At 34.8% G+C, this 14,292-nt stretch overlaps 1 protein-coding gene across 2 annotated transcripts in view; it reads left to right on the top strand.

Moving 5' to 3' along the window:
- RAB28 (RAB28, member RAS oncogene family) overlaps window positions 1-14,017 on the top strand; it is a 68,439-nt gene extending 54,422 nt beyond the window's left edge. The window contains exons 5-8 of one of the 2 annotated variants that reach the window (XM_082482654.1): window positions 2,611-2,714; window positions 5,622-5,699; window positions 12,042-12,142; window positions 13,089-14,017. In XM_082482654.1, coding sequence (XP_082338780.1) covers window positions 2,611-2,714; window positions 5,622-5,699; window positions 12,042-12,137 — 278 coding nt within the window. In that variant the 3' untranslated portion in view covers window positions 12,138-12,142; window positions 13,089-14,017. The remainder of the gene's footprint in view (window positions 1-2,610; window positions 2,715-5,621; window positions 5,700-12,041; window positions 12,143-13,088) is intronic. The other variant, XM_082482655.1, reaches the window with a different exon arrangement.
- Window positions 14,018-14,292: the final 275 nt, after the last annotated feature.

The raw sequence follows: 14,292 nt of genomic DNA, 5'->3' as shown, positions 1-14,292 counted from the left end.
TAGAAAATCATTTTTCTCCTCCGAATCCCGCCTTAAAGTCTTTTTGCTGTGATGTCTAAATGCAAGCTGGACAAGACTTATCTCCTGGTGTGCTAAGAATTCTGCCTGTCGAGCTGACCAATGTCAGATGTTTTAAAAAAAAAAAAAAAAAAAAAAAAAAGGACTGGAGGGTAACTATTCAGTGTATTTTAGCTGATCTTCATTAACTGTCTATGATTGTGTCCTTAGCCTGTGGCAATGCAAAGTAATTTGAGTTAGCATAGTCGTCTTTCATTGACTGCAAACTGCAACTTTTTATAGTTAAATATTTATTAACTCTTGAAACCCTTTTCTTGTACTAAAACTGTGCCCTCTTTCATTGAGAGCTAATGTAACGTGAATTGCCTTGCATTTACCGTGGGCTGAGAGTGTGCACATGGACAGTTACCTGGCACTCATCTAGCATAACAGTAACCGTACAGTTCACAGCAGACTGTCTATAATTCAGAAGACAAGGTGAAATGCTTGTGAGTGGGGAGAGGGACTGAGAATTACACAACATTTGGAAACATAATATCACCTTGATTTTCACTTCCAGTCTTTTAGATTCTAGGATCTTGTGTGCTTTTAATTTCTTTACTGTATTAGAGTATATGTTCCACTGACTGTATTTTATTCTTGATGTTTCTTCAAATAGAAAATAGGAGGCATGTGAGGATATGATTTCCAATATGGCAGTGGTATTTTCTTCCTGAAAGAACATAACAGGTTGATGAATTTTCACTCTATTCTTTCCTTTCTGGGAAAGAGTTTGAGAGAGATTGTAACTTGTGAGCTTGTCTTTATGGACTTACATAACCATGTTATGGTATTTTAGAGGGATACGCTGTAAATGTTATCTATCTATCTATTTATTTTTATTGTAACCATGTGTACGTTTTTGGAGTTTGGGTATAGTTGAAGAAATACAGTGAGTGAAATTTGGAGGTGGGGTTAAAATTCCTTTAAGAGCTTGTCAAATAAAAATAAAGAAAATATGTATTTATTTTTCCCCAAAGACTAATCTCACTGTTGTGTTTTCCAGGCTGCACTTAAAGCTAATATGTGAAGAGTAAAAATAATAATAATGATACGGTTTAGGCAGTATGCTGTATTTGATTCTTAAAAGCGTTGCAACAGAGGCTCGCTTCTGGTAGTTATTTTTCAGAGAAAAAAGTTAAGTAGCTGTTATGTAGACTGCATGAGTTTTTAGCAAAATTGTTAACGACTTTAGATTTTATCTTAGTAAATGTATTTGTCCTTCCTATTCTTTATGAAACTATATATTCTACATTTAGTATTATGAAAACCTGTACTACAAACACTAGTGTTAATAGCTTAGTATTTTAGTCCTTCACAAATTAATGCCTGTGGTAACTGGATGATTTTAGGCCTGTTCTTATAAACAAGGCCTTACTGATGTACAAGGAACAGTAATATGTGGCAAAAACTCCACATTAACCAAGGTAAGCAGTATAAATGGGGTGTAGGAATCCCCTGCTAGACTAAAAATCTCCAAGAGAAAATCTCCAGAGCCTACAAATTAAAGACCTCCAATATCATTTTAAAATAAAGCCTTTTATGTAGTAGGAGAGCATTTTTTTCAGCTGATAATCAAATGACACTATTATGCAGGCTTACTAGATTTGCAAATTTACAAGTTTTTACAAGTCAGTTGGGTCCCTTCCTCAGGAAATCAGTTTAAGGTTTTTTTTCCTGTATTGACTCAAAGAGCCTGGTTGTCTTTAAATCCTTCTGAATATATTTGCCTTATAATTTGACGGCATTGAGTCAACACCCTTATAGGAACTGTAATGCAATAAAAAGAGAAACTGTTCAATATAGTTTCCAGTTACCTTAGGATCAGATTTGGAGAAACTGGAATGTACACAATAAAACCTGTGCAAGACTTGAGCTCCATGTTGTTTTGGAAGCAACTAGTGCTTTTCAACATAAAATACCATTTGAAAGCTTTGCTCTGCTTCCAGTGGTTGTAAAACGATAAAAACGAAAATGCGTGTGACACTTGAAATATACATTTTGCTGTTTTTAATTTTCTGAACCATACCTTTGTGGAATTGAAAACTTCATATACAAGTAACTAAGCATCAATGGGTTTACTCAGTTCATTTTTTTTTTTATTATAGTGAACATTTTTGATCTACCATGTTCTACAATAAAAGACTTTATACCTTGTTTACATTTTTTACTTAGGAAAAAATGCGTAGATTCAGATGCGCTTGGCAAACTCTATTTTGTAAAAGTCTCTAGATTACACTGGAATCTCCAATATGCATGATGCTTGCAAACAGAATGTGCAAAATTTAGTTCTGTCTCAGCTTTTTGTATGTAGTTAGCAGTAAAGTTGTTAAAAATTTCTTGTGGGTATTTGGAAATAAATTTGTCCTAAAATTAATTTGAGGTAATTTTGAGGTTTTTATTTTGGAAAATGATTATAAAAAAGAAACTTGTATTTGCATACATCTGTGAAGGAAAATATTACACCTGATGTGTTTACAATGAATAATTTCTAAGACATGTAACTAAACGGGGTCAGTTGTACTAATTTTCCTTTTTTCAACTTATTTTCAGTTGACTTGGAGCATATGCGCACAGTGAAAGTTGACAAGCACCAACGATTTTGTCAGGAAAACAATTTCAGTAGCCATTTTGTGTCAGCCAAGACAGGAGATTCTGTAAGTAAGACAGACTTTCTTGTAGATGGTTTTTTTTTTTTTTATTTATTTTATTTTTAAGAAAGCCATTATTCTGGGATATGATGTAGCAGCTTTATTATACTTCACATATGAAACTACTGAGAGCTTTGGCTGCTGCAGGTCCTTTTTCCCTACATACTTGTGTGAAAAACAGAGCTTTGTATAGTTGTATATGTTCTTTATTAATTACAGTGGCTTCTCATCTGATTTGCAGTTTGAGGTCTAGATTTTAATATGGAAATGGTCTAGCTTATTCATCAGCATGAGAACGGAGACCAGCTGGATGTCGATTTGCTGTCAGCCAAGTAGTTAAATGTATTTCTTCAATCCAGGTGGAGTCCCATCTATGGACCGTCAATACAGAAGCTTTCAACAGTTGATAATGTCACAAAACTCTGTTACAATCAAAGTTTTTAAAGTTGGCCCTGAGCTGTGAGAGACACTCTCTCTGCAGGTCCATTGAAATGTGAACATTCTGGTATTTGTAATGCTTTGCAGAGCACATTTTTGAACAATCTTTTGACTGAGCTAACTGGGTTATTTGTTTTAGTTGGAAGCCTATGGAAAAAAAAGGTTCTTTTTCAGCTGACTGTATCAGTCAAATTAAATCACATTATATTAGGTTGCTTGATTTCTGTCACGTGCCTAAAGACTTTGCCCTTCCCATTAAACAATCCTTTATGTCTCCTATTTATGACAATGTAATTTATTATGTTATTGAATGGTAAGACCATGTTCAATTATTTGGAAGTATAATTCTGTAACACAAATGGAATCACTTATTTTAAGATCTTTGAAACTTCTACACTGGACTGCCTAATTTTATAATAAAATGGTTATTCTGTGAAGTCTAGCAATACTGTTGTTACAAATGCAGTGAATTCTGATTCTCCTTATAGTTTGTGTTAAATTTTTGGCATAAATTTTTGTTTAAAGCGTGAAAATTCAAGCTTTACATGCTAGAAACAAGAAAATAAATTGTAATACTTTAGCCAATGAAGTGTGAATTTGATAAAATATATTCCTTTCTCAAGGAGATAACCTTTTTGTGGAATTTGGTAATAAGAAGAAAAAGTAGTTCTTTTTATAAGGTTGATAAATTTAACATTACAAATTATGAAAGAATCTTTATATATCTTCTTAATTGATTAATGAATTACAGCAGTGTCCCACTATATATATTGATTGTAATTTTTTTTTAAACTTGCTGTTTAAAGCCAAAAGTAAATCTGAACATACCTAGAACGCATTGACTAGAAATCTCTGTTTAAATATCTACTAACAAAAGAAGGTATGAGGTGTAGTTTGCAGTGATTCATTTTTAGTTTCAATATAGATTTGAATTAACTCTTACCACACACTGACCTTTCAAAATCTTCATGTATTTGGGTAGTTGTGCAGGAAAGACAGGGTGTTTACCCTAGACAGTGATTTCAGAAGAGGCCGTCCACTGCTACTGTGGATATAGACTAGAGGAGTCTTAAATACTCAGTGATTTGTTTTGTTTACCTCAGATTTTTTGAACAGATCATATGCAAAACTTTACGTACGCATTTTACGTACATAGTGAAGCCCAAAATGTCTCCTCAGAGGAGAAAAACTTTCATGAAAGATTCAGTATAGCTAACTGTCTTACTGTGTATCAAATTGCATAACTAAAGCACTGGACTCATGCCTGATGTTTTCTGCACAAAGCATCCTCATGGCAGGTGATCTAGCTCAGTACACCTGAGAGCTTGGTGTGGGTTAAAGTAGGTATCTGGAAAAGGTAAGCCTGGTCAGGATTTCCTTTCTTGCTGTGTGGATGCTAGTGAAATAGACCAGTAGTAGACTAAGTAGCTAGAGAAAGAGAAATTATTTTGGAAGTTACCATGGCTTGTTTGTTTTGCCACCAATTCATTACTAGTTTCTATGTCAGGTGTAAGAATAGATTGTGTAAACGGTATTTTTTTGAATTTTCATTGAAAATGATTAAAAGCACTTCCACAGGCCTTACCTTTTGGGGATGGCAGCTGCATGATGAAAAGCAATGTTTGTTAGTAGTTTAGATTGTGAGCTCAGTCAGGTAACTATGTAGATTATATGTAATGTGTAGCTTGACAATACAGTGTTCAGCAGCAGTGCAAGCTTAAGATGCTCCTCTGCTCCTCTTCAACATCTGTTGTGTTCTTTAATCTCATTTAAAATGCAGCTGCCTAAAGAGGAAGATCGGTGGACTGGATTGAGATGAAGTAAAGGAGTTATTTAGATAACATGGGGTGGCAAGTCTATCTGTCAAACCATGTCCAAAGTCTAACTCTGCTAGGCTAGTGCATGCTGTACACCATCTTGCTTGTTTCCTAAATAACTTCTGTTCAGTATAACACTCATAATGTTTTGCAAGACTCCTCAGAACAAATGTATCATTGCTTGGCTTTTGTATCGCAAATGTTTTTTAAATGCGTGCAGTAGAGATTTTGGTGATGTTGATCCACAGTTCTGTTCTCAATTTCAGAAACTTGCATCGCTGTTGCACAATACACTGGTAATATATTTTTGTGCTAAACATTAGTGAATACCCTTATTCATATTTTATAGCACTGAGAGTAGTATTTGAGAGGTGGGTTGTGTAAAAGCTTGTTTAAACTTAGGTCTCTGGAGGCAGAGTAGAAGTGTTGCTTAACAATCCAGCATACTGTTCTCTTCTTGTACCATTGTTGAGTTATTTTTTCCAATTTTTAAACAAAATTGAATGTACCAGATGAAGTTATTTTCGGATCTGTTTTGCACAGGTCATAATTTTGTATATCTCATTGTTTACAGTTCAAGAATGGTTTGATATATTTGAAAGAACTTCAAGGATGTCTGTTTTTAATCATTTAAATGCAATTTAATTTTTTTCCATAGGTCTTCCTGTGTTTTCAGAGAATTGCTGCTGACATACTTGGCATCAAATTAAACAAAGCAGAATTGGAACAATCTCAGGTGATTTTCCACAAATACATGTTTTCTTATAGTATTTTTTTTTAGTATTAAAAAAATAGTCTCATTGCAAATTAACAACTGTCCTTTAAAGCAAGCTGCATCTATTGTTCTGAAGACAATTATTGACTTTCACAATAGCTTTTTTAATATAATAATTCTTTATTTATCCATCATGATAAACTTGCTGAAACAAGAAAAATTAGTAAAAAACTTCAGTGTAAGAGCTGTTTGTTTAAAAATAGTGCTCAAAATTGTTTTAGAAATTAAAACCTCTCTATACGTGTGCATATACAGGTATCATGGGAGACTCTTGTACATACATTAATTACTGTACATTGATGTCAGATACAGTTGTTATGATAATTGTTCTTTTTTAATTCTTTACATATTTAAAAACAAATTTAATTTTAGAACACTACAAATTCAGTGATAGAAGGCATAAGCTTCTGTGAGTGGAAATGTTCTAAATCAATCTTCATTGTAGTCATACAGGAAAAAAATATTATTTATCAGCCACAGAGTCAAGAATTAACTATGTCAAATCCTGTGTTTGGTTAGTATCAGATTTCAGTTTTCATTGTGTGCCTGTATAATACAGGACAGGAATACTTTCCTTGGTAGTGACTGTCTGCCTCAGGGAAGGAATACTAACTTTGTAGTCACTGTTTCCCATTTAATTCTGATGTGCAGATGAGAAATGAATCCTATTCTGGTTCAGCATACCCATTCCCAACAGCGGGCAGACCTGTGGAATTATGTGTTTGGGTAGATACTACGGCTCCCTGGGATCTGCAATTATTTTTTTTCACTGTACCAGTCCCAAATAATCTCCCCCGAAAGGAGCTGCATAGTTTCTGCCTTTGCATTTTGTGTTTTGTTCTTTGTGTTACGAGTGTTATCTTGGGGATTTTCTCTTATTTCCTGTGCAGTAAGAAAGGGCTGAGAGATCAGAATGTTTCCCGGCAATAGGTGGGAAGGTCAGCAAGAAGATTGTCCCCATTCTCTTATATTGGTTACCAGTGAGTTATGGATGCGACTGTAGTGATTTCACTGTGAACGCATGGCAGAACCCTGCTCCATGTCCTGCTCTGAACTGTAGCAGAGCTTTGTTGCAGTTCATGCTGTTCAGTAATTGAGGTATGCAAAATAGCTCTAATGAGGACATGGTTTTCTGACTGTATGAATTAGCGAGGAAAAGAGGTTTTCACTGTTTTTAAAAAAATTGAACTATATATTAATTAAAACGTGAGTACTTGCTTAACTGTATCTACCAGAGTTGGAAGTCACTTAATTTTTATCAGTGATTTAGGAGATCAGAACTGTGTTAATTGTTCAAATAAGCAATCAAGCAAGAGGTTTTCTAATATAGACACTTTTTCCTTACCACCTCCTTCTTCCTAGTTCCTGCTTCTAAAAATAATTTTCTTGCCAGGAAGACTGTGTGCATAGGTTTAAACCAAAGTTTTTATACCAACAGTGTTTCAGAAACTTCGAAAACAAAGATTATGCTACTGAGGCAACCCTTCCTATATAATGATGTTTGAGATTACAATATACTTATTTTAAGTTTACTTATTGAACCAAAAGGTAGCTGTTCTAGTGGTGTAAAACAGTACCACAAAATAAGTCAACAAGTTTATTTAAAAGAAAGGCAAAACATTTCTTATGTACAGCTTGGTCTCCTGCTTTTTGAAATATACAATAAACATGTAATTTCTGAAAGTATTTTGCCACAGCAGTGTTTACAATCTGAGTTGAAGTGGTTAACTAGAAAAACTGTATTGCAAACAGTAAAATGGTAAAATATACTTGTAGTGTGTACCTAAAAAGCAAAGCTAAGGAGATTCGAAAAGCTGTAATTTATAGGTAGAGAAATACCATGTCTTTTCAGTGATCTTTTACTTCTGAGGCGCAATCCATCTATTGTTCTGAGCTTTATGGTTATTTGCATATAAATAATTCAGCATGTAGAGAGTTCTTTAATTTTTCTTTGGTTGTTTAGCTAGCACTGGAACATCAGTCTTGCACCTCTCTGTCCTGTGTGGTGGTGCGTTCTGGTAACTCAGGTGTAAGCTTGTAGATAGGTATGCAAATACCTTAAATGAAAAAGAGAATATGAGAAATGGGGTTATACAGAAAGTTCTAGCTTTCTAAAGAAAGTGTCTAATTTTAGGTTGTTTTTTAAAGTTAGAACCTCCATATAGCCCTGACTCAAGAGTACGCAACTTTCTGTGTCAAATTGGTATTGGCTTTAAGTAGGCTTATTCCTACCTTAGTATTGTAATTACAGGTTTTAATTTTGTTGAGAAGATCAATGGAATATGTAACATATAGAGCATAAAAAATTGATATTATGCAAATTGTATAGTAGTAGCCTATAAATATTTAATATGCATAAATTACATACTCGCTGTGACCTACACATTGCTGTTAATGTGAATCCAAGCTATAGTGATTAAAAAAAAAAGGTTTAAAAACCCCTGAAAAACCAAGAACAACAAAAAAAAAATCCCAACAAAAGTGGAAATGAAGGTAGTAAATGGAGTTGGACAGAAAAGAAACTTCAATGTTGCTCTTGAGGTGCAGCAGAAGTTACTATGTAGCGCTACGCTGTGCGTGGAGCTGAAGAGTGAGAGCTGGAAAGCAGCTACCTGACTTTGCAAGGTTCTGTTAATCAAGCGTCATTTCAGTCTATTCTGAACAAGCAATAGTTCTTTGTTATCAGTAAGACATTTGCTTCCTTTCAGAGTGCTATTTTGAGTGGGCTGTAGGAATTGCCCAAATTTAAGTCTGTGAGAAACCAATGGAATTGTATTGGAGTGTCTGTCTGTTAGCTCTGTCTTAAGGTTCATTGTTGCATGGAACCAAATACCTTGGTCACTTCTTAAGACAGAAAAAGTAAAGTCTCTATATAAAACAGGAGAAGGAAAACTTTAACCTTCATATCCTCAGGGAGATGAATAGAAGGACATTTCTTGCGAGACATTTATTAGTCTGCAGTGGAAAAGACTAATTGAAATAATGTGGTGATGCTGTTTCCCAAAAGCATGGAGCTGGTCTTTTGGCTGGAAGGAGGTGGTGTTAGGTGATGTTGCCATTACTAGATTTCTGGTTTACCACAGACTTTTTGTATGACAGGTACGGGTTCCTTAGTGGGGTGGGGTGCTGGGGTTGGTTGGTTTGTTTGTTTGTTTGTGTCCCCCTCCCCCCCCCCTTCACATCTGTAAGATAGGCACAGGGCTTCCTTAAATGGTGGAACAGTTATGTGAATGTGTTCCTTGAAATTTCTAAGTGTTTAAAACTGTAGGTATTGAACTATAAAAGTAGATAGATAGATAGATGGATGCTAGATAAATACTGTAAAGAAACAAATAAAATACAATAGTAAGCGTGACATCCTTATATCAGTAAGTGTGCAGGTGTTGGCTTAGGTTTAATTTTTAAACAAAGAGTAAAATACATTTTAGTTTTTACAAATGTGCACTATTTCTATACTGGATTATATCTTTGAATTTTCCATATTTTGTGTAATATGAGGTTTCCTCATTTTGAAAAATGAGAAGGTTATTGCTTGAATGTGTTTGTCTGAGAACATCAGATGTCTTCATTTAGTCTAGGTCATAACAAAGTAAAAGATAAAATACTGAGCTTGCGTAAGAAGCCAACAGTGAAATGCTATATGTGAATTATATTTTATTATGCATTTTTTCATTGTTGCTGATTGTCTCTTTAAAAATTATTTCTCTCATTTTTGATTTTATGCCTGAAGATCATATTTCTTGTGTTTAAAATATAATTGTCACAGTCACTAGGAAGATCTTAGAAGTGACTCACAGGTGGTTAGAAGTGAGTAACAGGAATCCCAAACGCATTATTTTAACTTCTATGAATTTGTGGGCTTGACTCACGCCTTTTGAGCTTTGGCTACTGGCAGAACTGCAGAAGCCGCTGTGAAAAGTGGATGGGGTTCTTGGTCCCCTTCAAATTAAGGGCAAAACTTGTGTTAATTTAGGTGCAAGAACAAGCCTTAGAAATTTAATTACTTACCATGCATTGTTTTTGAAAACAGCTGCAGCAGTTTAAGATCTTAATGCAACCCAAGCTATTTGTTACTGCCCTTTTGCTGGAATTTATCACTCCCACAGCAGAATCAGAAAATGGAAGGTGATCATGTGCCTTGGCCACATCAGGGTGAAGTTGAGGAGCTTAGCTTAAACTGCTGCTGAAAGTTGTTTTTAAGTGGAGCTGCCAGACTTTGTGCTGAAGCGGATGAGGTGCAAGTACACATTACATTCCACCAGCTCTCCTTTGGCAGCAGTGATCTCCAACAGAGGAATAGGACAGACATTTGGGGGTGGTAAGTTTTTAAACTGTCTCAGCTAGAGCTACTAAACCTTGTCTGTTAACATGCTGAGATGAATGTTAATCAAACCTCTGTTTGGTCAAAACTGTGGTGAAACAACGAACTAGATTACTCTTTATGCGTGACTGGAAAGTAGAGCCTGTTTTTGAAGTGAAACAGTTCCAAAGTAAGAAAATTGCAGATTCTGACTTATTTTCAGTCCTCAAAATCACAGGGGTCTGATGAAATTTGAGGAAATAGCTCCTTTACTAATCAAATGTTTTTCTTTCTATATTTTTTACTTTCAACCGTAGTGTAAAAACTGCATGGGGTACAGCTTTGTTCCTTGGCATTGGCAAGAGCTAGCATTTTTGTAAGTGATGTGTAGTTTTCTCTTTAACTAAATGCCAGTTCAGCAAACTAGGGTGTGTGTGCGCCAGCTTTGTACAATAAAATGTTTGGCAAATAAGTCAGATCTGGAATTCAGAGCACCTGCACCAAGAAAGGTTATTTCTTGTTATTGACAGTGGTTTGAACCATGGCAATGATACGCCTGACACAGAAACTGATATGAAAAAGCCCAAGTTTTTAATTACCGTGAGGTTAATAAAAGAAATGCTGCAGTGGTATTTTTTTTTTACTCTTATTTAGATGAAATTCCTTTAGAAAATCCAAGTCATTTATGATAGTCAGTCTCTTGCTACAGTGTGCCTAGCATGGGTCACTAACCTGCCTGTGTTTACAGGATGGGATTTAGACCACTGTTTTGAGGAACAATTAATTGCCTACTGATTGCAAGAGTCCCCCCTGCGCCCCCCAGCTCTAGTCAAAAGATTGGTATGAAGAAACTAGGTCCTGTGAGGTCAGATAACACTGTTTAATGCTAAAACTCCTACTAGTGCCTTACATGGGATTTGGCAACCTTTCCCTTGATAACATCAGGCCAGGAGTCCAGTAAATCATGAGTGTTGTCCACTAGATAAGATAATATGAATGTGATCAATTAAACTCAAGAAGAGTACATCAGCAGCTAATAAATCGAGATCCTTTACCAGCCAATTCAGTTATTGTTGCTTGTTTGACACACAGGTTTTATTTACAGAGGTAATCTTTAACATACGCTGTTTATATACTCATATAATCCAGTTTATGGATTGTTTCCTTTCAAAATAATGATATTTGTTCGTTTTTCCATTCATTTTAACCTTGAAAATATATTGTATAAAAGTTGAAATATTTAAGACAAAATTACTAAACTGGTTTGGGGTATCTTTCGAAGCAAGCCCACCTCTTACTACTTTTTTTCTGAAATTGTTCTGTGAATTTTTCTCCCCTTTGCATGAACACTGTATTAATAGTGAGAAAACTTTCAACAGTTTTGTTTGTCTTCAAAGGGAAAACTGAGAGCCTTTTATTTTCTTACATGAAGTAAAGAAAAAGAAAAGCTTTGCAGCACTTAGATGTCAGGTTGTTAATTTATGTCACAAAATTTATTTTTGATTACATATTTAGTTATAATGTGATAGTTGTAATGGAAAGATGCATGTGTATGTCTAATGCGCTTGTTACAGTTGGTGATAGGAAGCTGCCTAATGTGATATTTCAGTACCCTAGACTTAAAGGAATAGGCCATTGTCATCTTTTCTTCCACTGGATTGCCTTCCTTTTTATTCTCTCCCTTCCTTCTCTTGCTTTAATACAGTTCAATTGATTGCATGTATGAATATTTCACTTTGGTGCTTTGAAAGGCCATATATTTGAAGAAGCTTGAAAAGCAGCCCTGATGCTGACCGTGATGCTTTCAGCTAGACGTGTTGCTCTCGTATCACCATAAGGCCTGAAAAGAAATGCACTTTTGTTTTGCTCTGCATAGTCGTTTTATGTCATTCATTCATTCTTTCAAACTACTGATCAATCTCTCCATTTTTTTTTTTCCTTCTCTTTTCTTTTCACATTCTTCTCCTTGCCCTCTATCCATTATGTTGATACATGATTAACAGCATGTTGTCAGGGCAGGACTAGTGAAATATCCTGAAGAAGATAACCAACATCACAACACTTCCAACTGCCAGAGCAAAGTCTGCTCAATGCAGTAGTTCAGGTATTGATGGAAAACTTGGTTTTTTTCAAGCTGCATTGCTTTTACATGAAGTAACAACTGTTACAGTAAGTTCTATGGGGGAAAAAATATTTTTTTTTAATCTGTAAGCTCTTGTAATACTTGACCTATTAATTTCAGAACTACGTATACAATTACATGGTGTTTCTAATAACCAGATAGTTCATAGAAATTTTGAAATACTTCATGTTACTGTATTAGGAGGATCTTTCCGTGTTCTGTATTCAAAATGTTAGATAGCTGCCTTGGATGGAAATGGACACAAAATTGGAATCTCATTTCCTCCTTCTCATATAGGAGGGGCCAACAGTCTTATCAAATGCTTTGTAAATAGAATGGATAATATCTGTTGGATCTCTATTAGAAAATAGAACCTCTGCATACCATAAATATTTATTTGTGTTAATTTAGTCTGTAGTCCGTCTGCCTATTAAAGCTTTTTTGAAATATGGTTGTATTTGAAATTTGCTTTGTATTCTGTCCATATTTTTCTGTGAAGTGCTTGGAGAAAAGACGGAAATACAAACTTACGCACAATTTTCAATTACAATTTAGGCAGTTATGCTTAAAGAATGCATACTATAGTCTTTGTAAACTAATATTGTTTTATTATTTCCATGCAAAACAATTTTCATGGAAGTAAATCTGTATTCATTGCTTTTGCAAAAAAAATCATGTTCTATTTGTAGTGTTGTGAAAACTTACCAAGGCACTTGCTTCTGCTTAGTGTGGATAAAATGGTATATACAATGAGAATTAGCACCTGATAAGACTTTCTGTAAGGTAATGAAAAAAACCCTAAACAGTGTCTGTTTTGTCTGTGGTTTTTTTTTTTCCCTTCATATTTCATAGTAAAATATCTGTTGAATGCTTTGCCAGCACAAAGATTATATTTTTCTGATTGTTACTGTGTTTTCTTTTGTGACAGAGGGTGGTGAAGGCAGATATTGTCAACTACAGTCAGGAGCCTGTGACAAGAACCGTTAATCCTCCTAGAAGCTCAATGTGTGCAGTTCAATGACCATGCTATTCTTCTCTGTTTTGATACCTTTGGCGGTCCTCCTACCTGGACACAGGCTCTGGGATTACCAGGAACTTTAACAGCGACCATTGCAACGATGCAATTAGAGGTTTCAAAAAGGTGTTGCTTCATTGTACGTTGAGAAACAGCGGGCAGTTTTTTTGACTGGGCAACATTCAAACATGAGACCACACACTTTGAAAAATTAAGATCTATATTCTTTTAAATTATATTTAAATAAAGCAGTATAACTGTGTTTATGTTTCCTCCTATCTATTTGACTTATACCGGAATAAAAATGGATGAAGAAGTCCTGCATTCAAAATACTTTTAAAGATATTGCCGTGGAAGGGTATTTTGCCAAAGCAATTTGTAAATTTTTTTCTCTTTTTTGTCTCCTGTGATCTGAACTAACACTCAGCAAAATGTAACTTGGAAAAGCTATTGCTGGAAGAATTTTAAGCACATAATATATTTTATCTAGGGATAATTTGGAAAGTATTCCATTAATATATATACATAGAGCAAAATGTATAAATTGTATCCAGTAAGAAACAGTGCTTGAAATAAAGCTGTAATATAAAAATAGTTACTTTTCGGAAGTCTCAAGTTGTCTTCATGGATGCTCTGAAAAATGGTACTGGTTTTGTGTATTTTTATTACCACATCAGCATTTCTTCTTGCAGTAGTAGATATGCTCATATGTCTTCATGAATATGGATGAACCTCAGTCGACAGTTTGGGCTGTAAATGTTGAGTGATATATTCAGCATGCATTAGAAACTGTTGATAGATCAATTAGGATCAGTCATTTTTAATAACTAACTGAATGACTTTTAGCCTGGTACTCTTTTCTTTCTAGTTCAGAGTAAATGACAAATAAAGAGCTGTCTGCTCTGTGATCATCACATTTCTCCTCTGTTTCTTTTCTAGCAGTCTCTTTTAGACATGCAGTTCTCTGCTGCCACATCTGAATAGAAAGCTAAGGAGAGAGAGAAAATAAATAATAAGCCAACTTGATTCCAAACTAGAAATCTTTTCCTGTTTTAACTCTAGAATGTGTTTTCTTATAAAGTACAAAAAACATTTGGAGATTTAGAAAATTAATGAG

Source organism: Vanellus vanellus (genome assembly GCF_965231255.1).
Source record: "Vanellus vanellus genome assembly, chromosome: 4".
Classification (NCBI taxonomy): domain Eukaryota; kingdom Metazoa; phylum Chordata; class Aves; order Charadriiformes; family Charadriidae; genus Vanellus; species Vanellus vanellus.
The sequence above is the reverse complement of the archived record's forward strand: the minus strand, read 5'-3'. Positions and strand labels throughout refer to the sequence as shown.